Here is a 22143-nt window from a genome sequence, read left to right on the forward strand (position 1 = left end):
CAACACTCTGTCACAGTATAGTTTCACCTTTTGTTAAAACCACCTATTAAGCTGTTAAGACCACCTATCCTGACTGCCGATGTTAGGGTACATGAATCCAGATAACAGAAATACACCCTGGGTATGCTGAAGTCACTTCATCATTCAGGCTTCTGGCTGTTGTGTTTGTGACATTCCAAATACGAATGTTGCCAACAGGGAAGCTGTAGATTGCGCTGTGGTGGACAAACTATGCAGGATCAATGCGAATAACATGGCTGAAGGTTTCTCCTATCTCTGCTTTTTAAAATGAGGCTTAGGCGTAAGTTCAGTGAGGAAGATCTGAAATCACTCATCTGCTTTCTTTCCCAGTTTTGCCATTTCTCTGTCTGTCATCACCTCCACTTTCCCACGCTGTCAAACTCAGTGCTGACCTCATCTCTTCTAGTCCAATCATCTTTCTGCCTCTCTTCCTCAAGCCAATCAGCCTCTGCTCATCTGTCATTCTCCCTTCCAGATTCATTCATGCAACCTATCCCCTCCCATTCACCACCCAAGAGCTCCTTCCAAGCCTCCACCACCACCACCAGCATCTAGACTCTGGGGGGGGTGGGGTGTAGATGCTTTACTTCAGCTTCACTGGGCCATCAGAGTCTAATCGCCAAACAACTATTTGTATTAACAATAAATCTTGTTCAATTTCTCCCAATGATCGCTCCTTATTGAATTTTCATTTATTGGCCGTTTTAAATGCAGATACTGTACAGCTAGACTGGCAAATAGCCAATATCAGCCAATAATATTGGCCTACCGATAAATCGAGACTGGTTCACTGGTGTAGTTTAAAAGGAAGCCATTCAATTTAAAAGCTGATGGAGACAAAACAATAATAGCTGCAGACTATATGATTTACAACAACCCAACACACATACAACAATTCATCTAAGTGCATCCCTTGTGGGTTCTTACCATTATCAGAGATGTCTAAAGTCCCCACACATGAAACTCGAGGAAACAGTTCCTGAATCACTCCAGCACCTGCTGACCTCAACTGTGGAAGGCAGGCAGAGAGGAACATGATGGGATAGCCAAAGGAGGCAATATATGAAGATGATGAGTGAATACACCTGGAGCACAAACTGACAGAGCGTACCTCACAGCTGCTGATGTCCAGGTGTAAATCAGTGATATGAGGGTTATTGGACAAACCGAGGAACAGCGCCCTGAAGGAAAACAGAAGGAGGATGGGATGGGAAAGAGAGAGGAGAAAGAAGGAGATTAGTGGGAAAGCAGATACAGAAGAAGGGGTAAGAAAATGATAGTTAGATAAGAGGAAATGCTGAGAAACAGAGGTCAACTGAGGGAAAAGGACAAGCAAAAACCACACTGGAAAAAAAAATAATTAAAGATCAATTCCACTTAAATCCAACTGGCCTTTTTCCTCCCTCTAACAACCTGAATGGATCAACCACCCCCTACCTGCCCCACATTCTCCTCTGCACACCTAAAAGTTTAAGAACCATCTAAAAGGATTTAGAGAAAAGTAGCTTAAAAGTAAGATTCATAGCTCACTAAATCCCCAACAGAAATCGCCTCAAAAACCTTCAATATTTATTCAGGAGAAGTGTCCAATTGTAGTGACTGTACATTTACACAAGCCCAGCTGGATACAGGGAAAATAAGAAAAGAAAAGAAAAAAAAACACACTTTTGCACATCAAGGCTCTGCTGGAGGTTGTTCTTGTGCAATAGATACACATTTAAGAGTTATGCACCATGAGGAGGTAATGAGGAGAAGTGGGGAGTGCGCTCCATCCATTTTGGCTGGGATCCATCATGCAGCGCACAATCATCTCAATTGCTAGCAGTTTGCTTTGTTTTCTCTTCTATTGATTGTGTTCAGCAGGTTATACACCTAACAGAGAAAGTATAACATTGCAAAACTCCATTTATTCCCATTGGGAATCTCCCTTTTTTTTTTTTTTTTTTTTTGCTTGGCCGCTCTGTATCCTCACCAGCTCCAGGAGATCTGTAGCTAAACCAGTTCACAGAGTCCTGCACAAAGACACGTCAGCACAGTGGAAGCTGGCCAACCTGGGGGCTTCAGTCTGTGTCAACTGATTGAAGGCCAGTCAAATAATGTAACAGTAGACTGGCTCCACTGTCAAGGAAAAGTGTTTGGAACCTAATGTGCACCTTGATGATTAATGCTCACTGGTGGTTTGGGTGCAAACTGCACTCCATATGGTATGAGCTATTTTTGAACTGAAATAATGAAAACACAGAAATAACAACCTTGTTCATTGAGTGGTTTTGCTGTAAATTAGGACAGATTATTCTACTATCCTCTCAAGGCCACGGTACGCATTAAAGTTAGAGTACAGGGCAGAGAACACAGGAATAATGCACGGGGGTTCTCACATTTTAAGAGCCTCCTCTTGGATGGAAAACCGAAAGGCCTTCAGCGGTCTTCCTCTTTGTGCTCAGTTTACACAGTGTTTGAAACTAAAGAGGCTTACAGCATCATGAGTGGATACATTTTTAGCTTGAGTGGCCCCTGTGGGAATTTATCCTTCACCACTCAGTCAAAACTGCTAGTGACACCCTCAACAAGGTTAGGAGTTAAAAATAACAGGAGTTGTCTTATAACCTACATATATCATCAATCTCCACTGCAGCCAAACTGAATATGAATTCCTCCTGAACCAGTGAAGTTTCCGCTCATTATAAGCCCCCCGTGAAAATAAGTCACGTTTACCTGATCACCCAGCTGCTGGGCAGTACTCTGAGGGGAAAACACTGCGTCCAATATCATGAAGAAAGACAAGTCTCCTTCAACTCCATGTTTGCTCATTTAAAGCGTTTCATCCCTTAATTGGATCATTTTATGGATTTCATTACTCCTACTGTGCATGAAATTTGTAATAGAAATGCTGGGAGACATCATGAAAAAAATTAATAAAGTCTTTATAAAAAAAAAAAAATTAAAAAAAAAAGCAACAGATTTGCCTAATTTACAATCCCAAGCCCACCATGATATTTCTATTTTCATAAGGACTTTGAAAGTATGTCGTAGTAGTAAGTAAATTTCAGCCACACAGTGTGAAGGAGGCACAGGGACACACTTTCTCTACAGTCTCCTTAGCAGTTAATTTATAGCTTTTTTTTCCTCCTCTAATTACTACTAGCATAACATTACAGTAGCTGTTTGATGTCTACATTAGCACATCCTGTTGGCATCTTGACTTTTATTACAGTATATTTTGCCAACTCAGTGTATGCATCTTGTCCAGAGATTTTCCAGATGAAGTGGAAGAGAATCAGACGCCAATTGGCTGTCACAAGTGATGATATACGAGTCAACGCTAAACACACAGTCAGCAGAATATTTATACTATGGTCACATCAGGAAGACCCGATGCATCGGTACGTAATCAGAAAACTAACAGTAGCTAGGTCAGGACCACTAGAGTCAAAAGATGATTGATACTTCTATCTGCAGTCGTTTATATTTGACAGTGTGCTGGGAGAGCAGCAGCAGCCCCAGCACAGTGCAGAGCAGGCATCAATGACAGCAGAAGTTAGACACAGCATGAAAGGCAAAGCAGGCTCTGTGGGTTGCCAAGCTGCTTGCACATCCACAGCAACTGTAGGCAGGCTAAAGCATCTTAAGTAGCGCAACCTATATGAGATATGCCAGGATTGTGGCTGAGTTTGACTGCACGTGCCTGAACTAAAGCGAAGCTCAGCCCAATTTTCTGACTCCAATTCTGATCCTAACTCCATTCAGGGTCTGTGCTGAACTCCCAGAATCAAACTGTAATTGAACCTGCAGCCAGATGACAAAGCAACTGCATTTAATGTTGACTGGTTTTGTCGTATCACAAGGACACAGATTCCAATTTGGCATATCAGATCTGTGCACCCATAAATATCATGGGTTGGTGGCGCTTTACACTAACAACAGTCCCGATGACAGCACACAATTACCCATTTAGTCTGTACTGCCAGACACTCTGAACTGAAGCATGTTCTCTGACCCTGCTTATATGTGGACTTAACATGCCAGCTGGCCTTATATAGCGCTTTGGTACCTTTATTGCAACTGTGCCCAGCACTGACTTTGATTTATGAGTCATGTGAGAAAAGAGAGCTGTCTTTTCACAGGTCACTTCTTTTGTCAGAACTATGAGCATCTTCACAGGGCGTTCTTTGAAAGGTTGTTTTGATGCATTTCCCTGACGGGCTTGTTTATTTGGCATTTTTCTGTTTTATCTATATCTGGATACACTTTGGGGGATAATATAATTTTTCTTCGGTGTTATTTTGTGCAGTATGGAATTACAATGCGATCAGCCAAGATCCAAAATAACAACACACAAAAGATGGCGTAGTACAGTACTGTGTGAGTCTTGAGCTACACTTCTTTATATTTTGCTTCCAAGGAGCCAGACTTTCTTTGCATGTGTTTCCATAAATCACTGCACTTATTTCCCATTTTTCCTCATACAAAGAAATGAATGGTGGCTTAAGACTTGTGCACAGTACTGTATGTATAAAGCTAAGGACATATCTTGTAAGTGCTTTGACGCGACTGTTGTTGTGATTTGGTGCTATATAAATAACACTGAATTCAACTGAATCTCTCTGAATATCCATGCTTTTGACAGTGGCTCACCTCAGTGAATCAGGGGGGACCTTCATAGAGGCCAGGCTGACGTGGGTGAGGCTGAACGCTGAGCTGAAGAACTGGCGGAAAGTTGGCAGAGAATCCCTGGCTTTTCTGGAAAAGGAGAGTCCCCCCAAAAATAGAAAGATTTTAAAATAGAAGGGGAGAGGAGCAAAGAGGAGAGCATTTAAGTTAGCACTTAATCAGGCAGTCAGACAGAAAAATGGGATGAGACTGATCTAAAACAAGAGGGAGGAAGACAGGAGGACATGATACACTCATAAAGAGTGACGGAGTTTGGAGCAGCCAAGCAGAGAGATGAGCAAGAAAGAAGGCTAAAGCAAAAAGATGCTCGCTGTGACATTTAGGTCCAAATTATATCAACCAGACAGCGTGAAAAGGTGAAGTCGGCATTAATTACTGCCATCAGTTAAAAGGTAACATGGACCTATTATCCAACCATCTGCTTGGCATATACATTAGCCTGTCATCACAGAAAGCATAGAGAATAAGTCTGCATATATGAACAACATTCATGTGAGAGTAGAGACGATACTCGGCATCCACAGGATGAATATAGTGTACTGTTTCCGATCTGTTTAGCACTTGTCAAAGCAGTCAATCTGCCATTTCAGCCCCCGCGCTGTACACATAATTCACCACAGGGGAGGATGAGGAAGGGAGTCTCGAGAAGGCAGGATAAAGTCATGAGTGGCAAGGAGGAGGAGGGGGAGGAGGGAGTGAGGGGAAGGATGAATTCATCTTGTAGAAAGATGAGATTTGTTTTTCTGTGAAAGATTACCTGCTACCTCTCTTCAGGCAGCTGATATGTTGTTTGTTTACTTGTGCAGCAAAAAAAAAAAAAAAAAAAAAAAAAAAAAACCTAAAAAGAAAAAAGCAGCTCCATGTTTTTTAGCCGCAACCTGATAAACAAGTATTTCTGTCACTGAAAAGGAGCTTTGAATGCAAACTCATAAATTGACCTCATAGTTCACCAGTCAAAATAAGCTATAGATATGACATTTGGTAATTTTCCAGAAATAGTATAGTACTATACTGTACTGTAGAACTAGAATAGTTAATAAAGCCATGGGTAATGAAGTACAAAGGCATGAGTCTAAACTTTGTGCTTTTTAATTTTTTCCCCTCAACACGTTTGAGCCCATTAAGCTCAGGAGAAAACCACATGAAATTTTAAAGTGTGGAAAAACAGATTTTTCATACCCAATCCCAGTATCAGTTTAAAGCCAAAATATATATATTTTTACTCAGCATGATTTTTTCCTTTCTATAACCAACGTTGAACACTGATATTATAGAATATAATCGTAGTTTCAATGCCAAAACTGCACCAATTCATTAACTTGAGAAACATCCCATTCTTAATCCATAGGGTTTAATATGATGTTGGTCCACCCTTTGCAGCTTCAACTCTTCTGGGAAGGCTTTCCACAGCTTTAGGAGTGTTTATGGGAATTTCTGACCATTCTTCCAGAAGCACATTTGTGAGGTCAGACACTGATGTTGGATGAGAAGGCCTGGCTCACAGTCTCTGCTGTAATTCATCCCAAAGGTGTTCTATGAGGTTGAGGTCAGGACTCTGTGCAGGCCAGTCAAGTTCTTCCACACCAAACTCGCTCATCCATGTCTTTATGGTCCTGCTTTGTGCACTGGTGTGCAGCCATGTTGGGACAGGAAGGGGCCATCCCCAAACTGTTCCCACAAAGTTGGGAGCATGAAATTGCCTAAAATGTCTTGGTATGCTGAAGCATTAAGAGTTCCTTTCACTGGAAATAAGGGGCTGAGCCCAACTCCTGAAAAACAACCCCACACCATAATCCCCCCACCAAACTTTACACTCGGCACAATGCAGTCAGACAAGTACTGTTCTTCTGGCAACCACCAAACCCATACCTGTCCGTTGGATTGCCAGATGGAGAAGCACTCCAGAGAACACGTCTCCACTGCTCTAGAGTCCAATGATGGCGTGCTTTACACCACTGCATGTGACACATGACACATGGAAACCCATTCCATGAAGCTCTCTAAGCACTCTGAAGGCCACATGAAGTTTGGAGATCTGCAGCGACTGACTCTGCAGAAAGTTGGTGACTTCTGTGCACTATGACCCTCAACATCAACTAACCCCGCTCTGTGATTTTATGTGGCCTACCACTTCATAGCTGAGTTGCTGTTGTTCCCGATCGCTTCCGCTTTGTTATAATCCCACTGACAGTGGACTGTTAGTGGGATTATAACAGCAGTGAGGAAATTTCACGACTTGACTTGTTGCACAGGTGACATCCTATCACGGTACCACCCTAGAAATTACTGAGCTCCTGAGAGCGACCCATTCTTTCACTAATGTTTGTAGAAGCAGTCTGCATGCTTATGTGCTTGATTTATACACCTGTGGCCATGGAAGGGATTGGAACACCTGAATTCAATGATTTGGATGGATGAGTGAAGACTTCTGACAATATAGTCTATATATGGTTGATTTTATATGGTCTGATTTTCTAATCTGTCTTCACCGCACAATTACTGATTCACAAAATTACTGTTAATTCAATATGTTGGCAAACTACAACAAAAGCAACTCTTGTTTATTCCATACTTTGTTTATTACATTGACATATAAAATAAAGTTGAATCATTCTTTAAATCATTTAAGGTTCTTCTTTTCAGATGTTGTGTCCACTCCTTATTATAATAGTCTCCTTAAAACACTTATATTATGTTATCTGAATTAAGCAGTTTCAGAGACACAGTCACACTGAAGTATGAGCACTTTAAAATCAAAGTCAACTCTTTGTCATGCTTACTTTTCAACTTCCAGAAATACTTTTAGTGTTTTATCTTCAACTGACACTTCAGTTAGAAATTATGTCAGGCCTAGGCAGCTACTATGTCTGTTTCAGAGCGCAGAGCTTGAAAAGGTTCATGTTAAAAAAAAAAAAAAAAAAATCACATTTATCTGGAAAGTTGGGCAACTCTTGTGTTTTATGGATGTCCTCTAACAGCCCTAACAACAGTGTGTAAGTGTAGCCACAGTTTGGAGAACCACACCAGGATGAAATAAACCAGATTTATCCTTTTAAAAAGAGACATCACCTGCCTTTAGAAACATATCCTGCACTGCTGCACGAGCCCCCCAAAAATAGCCTAAAAGGGAAAGCTGCTCTGCACTCTCCTCTCCTCTGATTGCTGAGCCAATTTTGTCATGTGTTTGGCACAGCTGTTTCACAGATATGAGAGCAGTAATTTGACTGGCTGCGAATATAATGAATAATCACTACACCCTTCCAATTTCTGTTCCACTTCACCAAATTCCTGTGTGCATATTGCAGTGTGAGCATGAGCCCTTATTGTCCTTGTGCACATGACCCAGTGCTTCACACTGATTGTTATGACTGCGCAGCTTAAAACAGAACCATCAGAACATGATTTAGTTTTTGCCACATTGGCCTTTACAAATTTTAACCCGGCACATTTAACTTTTAACAGGCGTTAATTTCAAGCATTGCTTCCGCACGTAGGCACGCATAAACACAGGTGCACGTTTGTTGAACTGCAGCATGTCTGAATTCCCATTAGGCAAACGTAGGGTTGACAGAGTACAGGAACGTCTTTTAGAACATTCCCCCCATGCAGACAAAACCACGTTAACTTGGCTATAAGATTAAACTGCATGGTGAGAGAGGAAATGAGAAAGAGAGAATGTGAGATAAAGAGGGGGAAACGTAGGAGAAAATGAAGTTATGAGGAGTAAAATAGAAAAAGGTCACGAGAAAAAAAAAAAAAGAAGATAAAGACATTGAGAGAGTGGCGAGAGAAACCCCAGCAGCTGCGTTACGATCCCCTGTCGCTGCTTTTGTGATAACCTCCCAGTGTGTGTAACAGCAGCGCTTCTTTGACCCATTTGTAATGATTAGCATATAGCCTGTCAAGGCTGCACAGACACAGAATGGCTTCAGTCACGTAAGCAGATACGGTGTCACGGCTTCTCTCATGAAACGCTCTCCGGAGAGCTCTGTCAGCAACTTGTAACCATGCCTGCACGTCTATGTAGCAGCATCTTCATGCACTCTTCATTGTTTGTCAAAAGTGCCCACATTTGTATGTCTGCAAAGGGTAAAAGAGTGGTCCAAGGCAGCCCGCTCCATATTCATAATCCATATTCGGGCAGCCGGGTGGTCGGTTCTTATCAACTCGGTTCAGGTTTGTGACTCCGTGTTGTCACCATAACGCTGCAGCCGTCTGACCGGCAGCACCGAGCCAGCATGCATTTAATACCAGAAAACCAGCGGGAGGAACACGGCTATGAACTACGAACACAGGGGCTGGAATGAGGGAAGGGAGGACGTGAGGAGAAAGAGCAAAGGTAAAGATGATGAAATGTGGAGAAGGATGAGTGATAAGGATACAGGAAGGGGAGTGGGAGATATAAGTTGAGAATGATGAGGAAGGAAAGGAGAGAGGTATAAATGAGGGAAGAAGACTTATGGAAAGGGAAGGATGAAAAGCTGACAAAAGACTGATGGAGAATAGTGAGAATATTGCTGCTAGAGAGATGCAAAAAAGATGAATAGAGAGGTACAGTAGATAGAAGTAGACATGGATGGGAAAAAAAAAAAATGCAGGCATGTGAGCCTGGGGATTGGAACAATAATTCCCATCTAAAATTAGTCTCATTTTTCACCAACTTCTTTCTCTGTAATTCTGTAATGTAATATGCTGAGCAGGGAAGCTCCTGGGCTCCTGTGGGACATGACATGATGAGTGCCAGGACAGGTTCTGCCTCCTGGCTAGGTAAACAAATACACACAGGGTTCAAACACACACAGACACCAAAACAAACATACTACTGGGCATGCATACAAGCGCTTGACATACAGGAAAACCTGTTAGCAAACAGAGACATGTGTACGTTAAAGAAAGCTGGAAAAACACTGCGCACACAGATGCAGCGAGGCAGAATAAATGAGGGATGTGATGTGAGCTTGTATGCTAATTCTATCAGCGAGGTCCAGGGCTAAACACTAATCTATGACGGAAAATAAATGATGATGCTCGCTCTCCTCGGCGCCTCCTTACTGGAAATTTTCCAGAGCTGTTCGGATGAGTCACATGAAGAAAATATACAGCACAGTGGCACATGGTTAGCACTGTTGCCTCACAGCAAGAAGGTCCTGGGTTCAAATCCACCATCTGGTCGGGGCCTTTCTACCTCTGCCCGTGTCCGCATGGGTTCTCTCCGGGTACTCCAGCTTCCCCCCACAGTCCAAAGACGTGCCGTTAGTGGGGTTAGGTTAACTGCTGATTCTAAATTGCTCACAGGTGTGGATGTGAGTGTGACTAGCTATCTGTCTCTCTGTGTTAGACAACCTGTCCAAGGTGTACCCCGCTTCTTGCCCTATGGCAGCTGGGATAGGCTCCACCCCCCCAGTTGGATAAGCGATGGATGGATGACTGTGTGTGTGTGTGTGTGAATGCCCACCTGTGAGAGAAGGAGTTCTTGGACAGATTCAGGTAGGAGAGGTCTGCGCAGCAGCCTCGCAGCAAGGCCCCAAACAACTGGCAGAGAAACAGAGAGATAAACGAGTAGTGTCATGTTCACTACAGTGAATGTGATTGTGTTGTATAACAGCTATTTTGGCTCTAGAGCGCTGAACAAATGTTTAGAGCACAAATTAAAGTTGACACAAATGCAATATGAGTCTGGGTGGGGGGGGGGGGGGGTATTTCTCAGCTGAAGGCTCTTCAGTAAATGTATTTTTCTGATGTATAAAGCCACCCTTATTTGTCATTTAAAAATAGAATTTCATAGATGCTCTGCATGTTGTTAAAAAAAAAAAAAAAGAAAGAGAAACAGACGAGAACAAAATGAGATCGGACTGCTGGTCAAATCAGGACAAAGCAGTCTGTGCGATTTGTTTTAGGATTTATTCCATCCTCCCTGTGCCATACGGCCGAGCTTTGCACAAAACAATACAGTGTTTGTCATTAAGTTTCTACAACCACAAACAGGCACATTTAGCATCTGCTGTATGTGATTTTCCAAGAAATATGGCATCATTGAAAATGAATGTTGTGAATTCTCGTCTACAGGGCGAAAACAAAAACAGACTGAAACTCTAAGGCTGTTAGGACTGCGTGATGAAAGATCTGCTGGGAGCCCTGCATCATCATCCATTCAGGTTTTTCAGCCGGAGACTTGACACTGAGATGCTGCAGTTTTGGTGGGAAACACTGATGGAAAGATTTTTGCCTCAATTTTATTAATAAGGTGGTGGCCAAACTTTAATCACTTGCACTCAGCAGTGGAGAATACTTATTGCAAATAAAAAAAAAATACTGCATTCAAGTTTAAAAGGCAGTTACTTAAGTTTTATTGTATTTGTACTTGTTACTCCAATACATTCACTTGAAAGCTACATGTACTTTTTTAACATAAAACACGATAAGATTGTAAAATAGAGATTCTCAACATGTGAGTAATTTCATAAAGCAGAGTTTATGTGTGGATCCACCATTCAGATGGAAATCAATCAACAGTTTCACCATATAACAATTTTTTCATTTCACCATCTCAGTTGGTTTCACTGAAAGTCAATCTCTTATGCCATATTTCAAATTCCACATTTTTATTCCACTGCACAAAACTTCAGCAAAAAAGTCGACAAATCTCATTTTGCCAATATATTCTGGCTGCAGCACGGCAACAAACACACTAATGTTTGTGCCTCGTGGCCTTCATAAGAGCCTCAATATTTTTATCCCTTGAACTCTACAAGAGTGGCTCTGCATGATTCACAGTTCAAAGTATTTCATATTTATCTTGTACTGGGCCTTTGTGCAGCCCCTCACTGCATTTACAGTCTGAAACAAGGCATTTTGCCTCCCAAACTCCCTTTACAACCATATGACAGAAAACAAGGATAAACATATAAGATCCCCATCCTGTGACAGTCTGTCACCTGTCAGCCGTTACAGGTATACCCTGCCTCTTGCCTTATGATAGCTGGGATAGGATAAGAAAAGTTAAGAACAAAACTGGCTCATACAGTAGGTTGCCTTTAACTATCTGTGTCAAATATTTCAGAGAAAAGAAAAAAAAACATCTGTGTAGCATAACTTTCTGTATTCTTTCCAACCTCAGAGATGTATGCTCCAAATACTCTGAGTGCTCAGTAAGAGTAGCTAAGCGGTATATAAATGCCAGTCCATTTACCATGAAGACATCTATCCCCTTGATCCACTAGACTAATTACTAAAACTATCTGAAAGCATAAATTGATGCTTTCACACAGGTGCAACACTATCAACAATCTAATTAGTGATCAAGGCCAATATCTAAATGAGTAAGCAGGATTTGGTTTGCAAGAATTCCACTTATAATGGAGAGTTTTCCATTGTTAAATTTGGTATTTATTAAATTCAACATATCTTTTCGGAGTTTAACACCATTCCTGCAGTCTGACCTGAAATTGTCCTTGTATGGAGTTATAGAAACAAAGTTGCTCAGTGTAGTTTTGAGTCTTTAAGAGCCACAAAAACAACTTTAGCTGACCTGGATGACCTTTGAGATGAATGATTTTTAATTGTTTTAGAATATTAAATATTAAAATATAAACTATTTTTCCTTTAATTATTTCTAGATCCATGCACATTTAAGGGTTAACAAGTTCCAGCAGCTCAATTAAAAAATAAATAAATTAATTAAAACAGCCGGCAGTGTTTCTGCCAGTCTTTGAAGGAGCGTACGGAAAGTGCTCATCTGTCGAAGAAGTCCACTAATTCCCGATAGCAGGACCAAATGGGCAGTAAGAAGTCTAATTGTATTGTACTGAATCAAAGTCAAGCTGAGCTCATACCAGGAAAAGCAAACTACGGTCCTTCAATTTGTTACACTGGCTATCTCTCAAGTGTTTAATTCAAAAACGGGGAAAAAAAAAAATCGCTGCACGGAGCTCGAGAACCCGAGCACGCTCTGTCACATGCATGTGTGTGTCTCTGCTTACACGATCAGCGTAACATCACGCAGCACTTGTGCCATGTGCCATCCATCACAGGGGATATCAAATCAAGCTCTGTCTTGCGATGATATGGCTGACTTTCAAAATAAAGAGCTTTAGAGAGTACTAAAGTGAATGCCCGGGGATCTGTGATCTGACCAATTTTAAAATAAAGATGATAAATGTGTGTTTGTTAGACAGGAGGATGCAAATTTGATTGGCATCAAACCAAACCCCAGTTCCTTGTAATACTTTAAGCAGCATCTCATCACTTGTGAGAGGTTAAACTATCGGACAAATCCATTTTTCCCCCGGCAGTGTGATTCATCACGCAAATTGATTAATCGACCGTTGTCTGTATGTCAGCGCAGATTAAAAACAGAAACTTATTAATAATTCAATCCAACAAGCTAACACTAAAAAAGACTAATTTTCCCTGAGATAGCTCCTCTCTAAAGGATAAATGACAATTAGCAAAAAAAAAAGGACATTAAGCAGGTCTCAGAGAACTCTTTCTGTCACCCTCTGAAGGTGAGCAGGTTCAATTTGGAAATAAAGAAGCAATGACTTCCATCCATGCACATAATTCAATATAAAATTCATTTCCCACATTAACAGGGGGGGTGGGCTAGGCCTCTACGAAACAGATTCCTGCCTGACAAGCTCCCTGCTTTTAGGTGTTTAAAACTGCTCAAGTGAAGAGCAGCAAGGGGAGAAAGTAAACGCATCGCAGTGAAAAGAAAAGTCCTGCGTTCAAATCTTGGCATTTGCTCAAGAACTATTACTCAGAATGTCCCCTTATATAATTTTATTATTATTATTATTGTATTTAGACATTAGCGTATTATCTGATCCCTATTCTTGCAGTCATTTCAGATCCAGGTGACTGCGACCACGTTATAAAGTACTGAGTGCTGTTCCTCTTTAAACTCTTTATGGTGCGTTTGCTCTGCATTCTATTTCAAGAGGACTTTTAAAGTATTTACATTCTGTCCCACAATATTATCGTAGTTTTAATCGTTGATGACCAGCTACTTGTTATTTTCTGTCACAGCTAGCTGCCTGCTTTCAGCACTAACTTTAAACATCAGCTTTCCTGTGTCAGCTTGAATTTTTTTTCACGTAAAACTGCAGCACCTCTTGTATGGTGTTTGTGAAGCGTAATCATTTGTTTTGTATTTTTATTTGTCATAAACAAGACAAAGTAAGGAAGGCTGTTACACTAAGCTTGACTTACAGCACTGTAACCTGCACCTTAGTGTGGCAGGCACCTTCCCAGAAAAGGAGCTACATGTTGTAGTTATGCAGCCTGCAACTGCTGTGATGGATGTGCTTGGTGGCAATATCCCATGTAAACGCAGTATATTGATTAGCACAAGATTAATGCCTCAGTGAAACAAAATGTAACCCAGTATAACTATCTAATTCACATACAATGCTATTGCAACAGCCAGCGCTCTGCTAATGTAGACGTATGCTTCTGTTACTTCCACAGCTCTGAGAATCTACGTATAGACTCGTGCAGTTCTGAAGGCTTCAGTGAAAGGAAATATTGCTCAATATTTATCAGCTCTAAGTCCAACAGAATCGGCTTGTTTTCACTCGTGATGGCAGAGCAGAAAACACATGCAGCGTCACCCACTGCGGTGAAAGCTCAGCGGGATTCAGTGCAGATCAGATCAAGTGTTAGAAATACTTAAAAAAAAAAAAAACTAAGCACAAGCATAAAGTAGCACAAAGTTCTGGTGTAGGACCTGTACTATACTTGTAATATAATGTTGCATCATGTCAGTAGAAAGTGTGGAGCATTTCGATGTCATCCTTCGGAGCTAGAACTGAGCAGCGGCACAGCTTAGTTTAAATCTGTAGCTGATTCTGACCTTTAACCTCCTTGGAGTGGAGGAAACGGTAAAAGAAAGACTATTTATGCCTGTTCTACCCAACCCCTACTCCCTTCTGATGCCACAGAAGGGAGTAGGGACATAGCACTGACAAAGCAGCAGTAACTGAAGATGAACAATAAATGTGACCTTTTCACAAACCTCTACATCTTCTAGGGGGACACGGACATTAAAAATGTCCCGAGCACAGTTGTAACTTTCAGCATTTTTACCACCGAGTCTCGCATATTCGCAGCGAACCAACAACAACTGCCGTCTCAGCAGTAATCTGCAGGGACAGACACTTTCGAGTGTGGCCACTGAACTCGCTCTGAGAGAAAGCGCTGTCATCCTTTCAGCTGTTAGCATATCTGCTACCACAGCAAGACACCGTTTTGTCACACTGGCTCACAGACAGGCTAAATTTAGGGACAGTCACAACACAAAGACGCGAACAAAAGCATGCAACAAATGCTTCTGTGTGCTTTTCATAAAAGACATCATTTGTATAATTCATGAAGGCTATACATCTCTATTATTGGCCATTCTACAAGCTCCCACTTTCACCTAAAGCATCGTCCAGAGAGAATATCTATGAAATATGGCATAAACTGAGGTTTTGTGTTGTAGGTGTTTCATATTCAGAACGCTAGGCCTTTCTGTTTCTTGGCCTGAATCCCATCCTAGAGATGAGATCAGATAGCGATGGGTGGATACTGGCTGTAACAAAGACAGTGAGTACAAACCGAGTCCACAGTGCAGTCTGTCCCAGAGAGGTCCAAGTGGACTAGGCAGTTAGGCTGGGCCAGGAAGAGGTACAGGTTCTGCATGGGAAGAAGGAGAGAGCCTTTTAGAGAATGTTAATATTTATGAGTAAACATCTGCACAATCAAGGGCAGCAGCCTCCGGGCTGAGTGGTCATTTGGTTAACTGATGCTCTCTCATGTGAACGAATTCAGCTCAGGAGAAAAACGATGCATTAGCTGCCTTCCAGGATTCATTTATTACTCGAGGTGGTGGAAGAAACAGACTGAGAAAAACAGCTTAAAAGAGGCTGATGGCTCTAACTTACTTAAAGGCTCCACACAACAGTAACTGACACTCTGTTAAAGAAGCTGTTGTGTGACTGCCCAGCGTTTAAAAGGATGGTCACAAGGTTGAGCATAAATCTTGCAGAAAACTGCATGTCACAGCTCAAAAACCAAAATGCTGGATCATCTAAAAACAGTTGGCAAAACTGGTGAGATTAGGAGGTTACGCTAACGTCGGTGTTAAATTCTTTTCAATGTTCAATGTGAAAATTGTTTTATTTATTATCAGCATGCAGATCCTGTACTACGAAGCAGGATTTTGGCTTATCCAGGTAACTTCAGGGTTAACCCTGGGTTTTCTGTACTACGAAGGTGATTCACGTCTTACTGGGGTTATTTGCCATGGTAACTTATGCTGTGGAGCAGGTTATGTTCCACATTAGAGAGCAACAGGTATGAAATCAACGCCCACTGACCAATCAATTCTCCAGAAAACAGCGTCACCTGGTCCTCTGCCAGGAGGGAAGGGTCTAAAATTTTTCAGTATCTAAAATATTTGGTTTCCAAGACGAGGTAATACATATGGATCCATAGACGCACCTTTGTTCTGTTTTTTTTTGCTGATGCTGCCAGCAAACAATTTTAGTATTCGGTAAGTGTTTAAATTTGATCCTAAAGCAGGACACTTACACAGTACTTGCAGACCGCATATCAAATGTGTGCATAGACTGAGCCTGTGTTTGAATTCTGTGTTTATATTTAATATTTACTCTCAAACCCTTAAACAGCTCCGAGTCTGCAGCTGACAGAGTTTCAGTTTCAAATGTCTGGAACGATTTCACTGATTCTTTTATTTACCGCATGCTCAAAGCGCTCTATAGATTCTCTGCTGGATGAATGCATTTTATATGTGCAGCTTATTAACCGTACCTTACTAAAACCACTGAATGAAGTGCAAACTATGTGTCACACAGTCACGGGAATGTGCATGTGCTGGAAACACAGGACACACACCAAGATTATCTGTTCCATCACTCAAATTAATTTAATCTGCAATTTCCACGTGTCCTTCATCAGGCTGTGGGGCAGTAACCTTTAATCTTTAAATGGATCCATTTTAAAGTTTCAGAGCTCTAATGTGCAGCTGTCACCTTGGAAATAAACAGCAGCCCTGAGAGCGCGCACAATCAGAAAATAATTAACTGGAATTAAAATGTTTATTTTAACGCTCTGTTATCAAATTAACAATTTGCTCCGGCATTAATTGCAAGTCCTTCTTTTATAGTGTTACATTTCACTGGTATATTGCCTATCGTATTGCTTATAGGGATCATTTTCTGTGGAAGAAAAGTCACATGATCTGTGAAACGGCCCTTTTAGATTGGTTAAAAGCTGCTTCATGGCATAGGGCCCAGGGCATCTGGGAATCAGTTAATACGACTGGAGCACGATCAATATCAGACTTTTAAGACCAATAATGATACCAATATTTGGTGATTTAAAAACCCTATATTCTGATATATTAGTTAATTTTTTTTTTCTTTCAGACACACAAAACAGAGATTTCCATATGATTTGTTATGTGCAGTTACTGAAAACCGATCTCTCAAGTGATATAAACTGATTCCAAACTTAAAATTCAAATGGAATTATTTAAAAATGCCATACGAACGCACCTAAATAATAACTTGTGGAGCCAAAATGTTTCAGAGGTCATAACATGTTTTTAATTATCTACAAACAAGTTGCAGTTGTTTATTTGTATTAGTATAAATACACACATTTTTGTCAAATCTGACATTTGCATCTTGTTTAAAAAATAACTGGAAAAAATCCTCTAAACAGCTCAGCCGAACTGTGACCCAGAAGCAGAAGTCAGTGGTATAGATTTTAAAAAATTGAGTAAGCATCTAAAGCAAAGCTTCAGAGGCTCAGCATGAAGTGATTGTGGAGGCAGTAGCAACTAGCTAGGTGCTTCATCTTCCACAGTTTCATGGGAAAGTGGAAAAGAAAGCGATCATTCTTTAAAAAGCACACGCATCTCAGCTACAGTTTGCCAGAAGGCACACGGGAGACTCTGTAGGAGGCTGGAAGAAGCCCCTGTGGTCCGATAAGACCAAAATTGAGCATTTTGGCCTTCAAAATCTGCAGCCGGACTTACAAAAGTTCTTTCACTGTGCAGACTGACTGAACCTGGGCAACTCTGTCAGAAAAAACCAGAATCGATACATATGCATATATGTATTTTATACACTTAATGCGGATCACTCTGAAGCAATTTGTTTTCACTGTGAGTGTTCAAGAAACAAAAAAGTAACATGACACTGAACACGGCAGTGTAAGTAACAGAACAGCAGTCACATGATGGGAACATGTGACTGCTGTTTCATCTGCTGACTTCATCTTTATTTCTAATAGAAACTTTGACAGTTTCTATTGTACTGAGAATTTTGCATGCACCGGTACACGAACTCTTCCCTCACACGCAGGTGTAAAAGAAATCTTTTTAAATGCACAAATGCAACAATTGACAGTATGTGCCTTACTGTTGCATCCTCTCCAGACAGAACCCCAGGGTTTTTGCTGAGGTCCAGATGCAGCAGAGAATTGGAGTAGTCGTCAGCTGAACACAGTGCCTGGGACAATGAAACCACACCTAATGGGGGGATGGAAGAAGTGATACAGGATTACGATACAGTAGTTTAATTTAATCATCTTACAGTAATGGTTTTTTTTTTTTTTTTTTTCCCAGTGGGCTAATTTAACACTCTGGACATGGCTTATTAGCAATTTATGAATTTAAAAAAATACTCAGAGGGTAAGCAAACTCTGTGGCAAAAAAAGAAAAATAATTGAGGAGAGACTTGTAAGCACACGGCTTGTATGAAAAGAGCTTTCAGAGGAAGCCAGCCACCTTTCCCCCACTATCCCAGTTTCCAAGTGCACCCAGAAAGCCAAACAAAAGTATGTACAAATCAGATCACTACACAATTACAGCCACAGGCCTGAACCCCTCATTAAATCCTCATTCTGCAGCACACAGCACACCATGGCAAGTTACGGATTAAATATAGACACAGCAACAGCACCGGAGAAATGTCTAGCAACGCCAAACAGATAGAAAGCCTTCAACTATCATGTCTCTGTGCTGCATTCAATCTACAATACATCCCCAATAACAACCAACAGTTGCAGGAAGTGTGTTTCACACTGGAGAGGAGGTCAGAAGAAGCCAGCTATTGCATGTGCCGATCTGAAGCTGGCAAGCCACTAAGCTCTTCATCCCTAATTTGTAGCGATTAGGAGGGAAATGAGGGGAAGAGGTGACAGTGTCTAATCCACCCCCTACACCCATCTCTCTATCAGCTGCTTCATTCTGCTGGAAGTGAAGACTTTTGGAGGCCATCCAGTCTGTGTGACATTGTCGAGTGTCTGTAGGAGCAACGGTGTGAGAGCTCCCGGGATGTATCAGCCTATTTGGATGTCTGATAACATCTGAGAGATGACGCTAGCATGTGTGTTTATAGCGTAAGTGTGCGTACGGGCTTGTGTGGGCATAGGTGTTGCAGAGACAGAAGGAAGGAGGAGGGGGGGGGGGGGGGGGGGGGGGGGGGGGGGGGGGGGGTGAGAGAGATCTATAAATATTCAACAAAAAGTGCACAGCCCCTGCAAAGTCATACCCACCTACCAGCACCCACCATTCAAGGTCAGTACCATCATTGCATTCCCCCCAATAACTGTTTCAATCCAGTAGCTTTTAAAACCGCACCTAGTGTGATTTTCCCCATTCATAACATAGTGTAGAAAAACAATCCGTCAAGGTCACCATCCATGGCATAAAGTACACATTTAGCTTTACTATTAAATGAAACAAATCATCTACACTGCATTAAAGAGGAGCAGAGCAGTAAATACACAACTTCAAAGAAAAAAAAATTACAAGCCAAAGAAAGAAAAAATGTATTTACTCAATTGTGTGTTTATTGCTGAGCAAGTGAAATGATTACAATGAACAAATTTACTATTTAAACACATTTAAAAATGAGACCCAAAGGCACAACCAAGGCACCAAACCTTATTATTTGTACTCAAATGACTGTTACAGTCCAACTATGCTAGTTAGCTAGTTAACTTTAGCCAGAGTTTGGTTTCCTTGCTTCCGGAGTATTTAACTCCTGGATTTAATACAACTCAATTCAATTCAGTTTTATTTCTTTATTTTATTTATTTAGCGCCTAATCACAACAAACAGTCGCCTCTAGGAGCTTTATATTGTGAGGTAAAGACCCTACAATAATTACAGAGAAAACCCAACAATCAAAACGACCCCCTATAACAGGCATCCTCAAATCCAGGCCTGGAGGGCCGGTGTCCTGCAGGTTTTAGATGTGTCCCTGATCCAACACACCTGAATCAAATGGCTGAATTACCTCCTCACTATGCAGTCAAGTTCTCCAGAGTCCTGCTAATGACTTCTGTATTTGACTCAGGTGTGTTGAAGCAGAGACGCATCTAAAACCTGAAGGACACTGGACCACGAGGCCTGGATTTGCTGATCCCTGCCATATGAGCAGCACTTGGTGACAGTGGGAAGGAAGAACTCCCTTTTAACAGGAAGAAACCTCCAGCAGAACCAGGCTCAGGGAGGGGCAGTCATCTGCCATGACTGTTTGGGGCTGAGCGGAGAGAGACAGGATAACATGTCAGCTCAGCAAAGTAAATATTTTTCATTGGGGTGGGTCGGGGTCTTGTAATGTAATGTAATCCCTAAGGCGGGCTGTAGCCACCTCACTAGCTAGCTTTTCCCTTGACTACATGCTAATTTGTATGGACCTTTGACCATTATCTTTGTGTGTGTGTGTGTGTGTGTGTGTGTGTGTGTGTGTGTGTGTGTGTGTGTGTGTGTGTGTGTGTGTGGTGTGTGTGTGTGTGTATTTTTGATTTTGCCTCGGTTTATTAAGGTCTTTCTTGAAATATTTTGGTGTTTGTGACAATTTTCTATGATAAAGTATGAACAATTACGTAGTTACAACATTATGTGTTTCTCAAGTAGTATAATGATACTCTCCTGAAACTCTGTATCTGTGAAGTCCACATATCAGCTGCATCAAATCATAATTACCCATAGAAGATCAAAAATGACTTGTAATTTGCTATAATCATCAAAAAAAATAAATCAAAACAAGCAATAAAAGTATGCAATTACATCTGTAATAACATTATCCTTCTAAATCTGCTCTAATACTACTGAAAATATTGTCTGGGATAAAAGCAATAGAACTGGGACACTCTGCTTATGCCAACACCACAGGATTTCATGGAGAAAAAAATAAATAATTGACTATTTGCAGTTGTGACCTGATTATTATTTGGTGGATGGATTCACACAGCACATTCACTGGTCTGTATTTCTGTGTGAGTAAATGCCAGCTCAAATGCAGCTATACTCAGGGCAGCAGGGCATCACTGTGGCTTTGAGACTTCTTTCTTGAACCCAGCCTGGGTTTCCACCTAGCTTTTACAAAGAGCTTCCACTCTGCCTTTGAGCAAGTCACACAGCTTTGTGTAGTGTAATAAGAACCCACAATAATGAAAAAAAAAACAACAAAAAACAAAAGTGTTTGTCAAAGGGTCAGCCACTAGGGGCTGCTGTGTCTAAGAGTAGCACACTCACCCTTAGAGGAAAGTGAGGTCTTGGAGAGATTGAGGAGGCGCAGGCCCTTGTTGAGGCGACACACCTGTTGAATAAGGTTGGAGACTCCTGGTATGAGAAGAAGAGGATGGGACACAGAGAGGAGAGCCAAGGCATCATTTAATCAGAAGTAAACACACATCCATCTATGTAGAGCAAAACACTAAATGACTAGTTCAGTGACAAGTGGCAAAAATGTCAACAAACTTGCTGCTTGCAGCCCATCAAATGTAAATTCACAGTGAATCAGATCATCACCGTGTTGGGCTCTGGAAAACTGTGATGGACTCTTTCTTACATTTTACATAACTAGTGATTCTCAGTTTTCAAGTTAAATGAGAAAATACAACAGAATTGATTTATAAACAGTCAGCCTATAATAAATAACATTTGGGTTCCTCCCACCTGATCGGCTCAGATTTGCCTGCAAAAAATTCCAGGGAGAGAGATATAGTTCTTGCCATTTTTTCTCTCAAGAGATAATGGTAGGGGATGTTTACACATTTTTGTTACTATCATTTGTTTAGGGGCCATATTTTTAATAGAGGTAAATATCATATGTTCCTTTTTGCAAAACTGATTTCAGTGATTTCAAAAAGAGCACATTTTCAAGTTTAAATCTCGGTTGTGGCATTTCATATGTTGTCTCTGTACCATTTTCAGTAGGGGTGTAAATCTTAAAAGGCTTCGTTGCTTATATCCCTGCATCATCCGGCACTTTTAAGGAGCTTATATATAGTTTGGCCATGTAACATTAGACTTCTCTCTGTTTGTGCTCTCCAAACCACATGCTTACAATTCTTAAAAGAAATAAATAAAAATCCCAACAACATAATTTACAGCTTTATTTTTCTACATACTGTAGTGACCCATAA

At 41.1% G+C, this 22143-nt stretch overlaps 1 protein-coding gene across 4 annotated transcripts in view; it reads right to left on the minus strand.

Annotated features, from left to right (window-relative positions):
- carmil3 (capping protein regulator and myosin 1 linker 3) overlaps positions 1-22143 on the minus strand; it is a 103677-nt gene that overhangs the window by 44041 nt on the left and 37493 nt on the right. For all 4 annotated transcript variants that reach the window (XM_030752388.1, XM_030752389.1, XM_030752387.1 and 1 more), the window contains exons 12-18: positions 21251-21337; positions 18123-18232; positions 15292-15369; positions 10148-10224; positions 4657-4761; positions 1133-1202; positions 949-1030 (exon numbers count right to left, since the gene is read on the minus strand). In XM_030752388.1, coding sequence (XP_030608248.1) covers positions 949-1030; positions 1133-1202; positions 4657-4761; positions 10148-10224; positions 15292-15369; positions 18123-18232; positions 21251-21337 — 609 coding nt within the window. The remainder of the gene's footprint in view (positions 1-948; positions 1031-1132; positions 1203-4656; positions 4762-10147; positions 10225-15291; positions 15370-18122; positions 18233-21250; positions 21338-22143) is intronic.

This window comes from Archocentrus centrarchus, chromosome 17 (genome assembly GCF_007364275.1).
Source record: "Archocentrus centrarchus isolate MPI-CPG fArcCen1 chromosome 17, fArcCen1, whole genome shotgun sequence".
Taxonomy (NCBI): domain Eukaryota; kingdom Metazoa; phylum Chordata; class Actinopteri; order Cichliformes; family Cichlidae; genus Archocentrus; species Archocentrus centrarchus.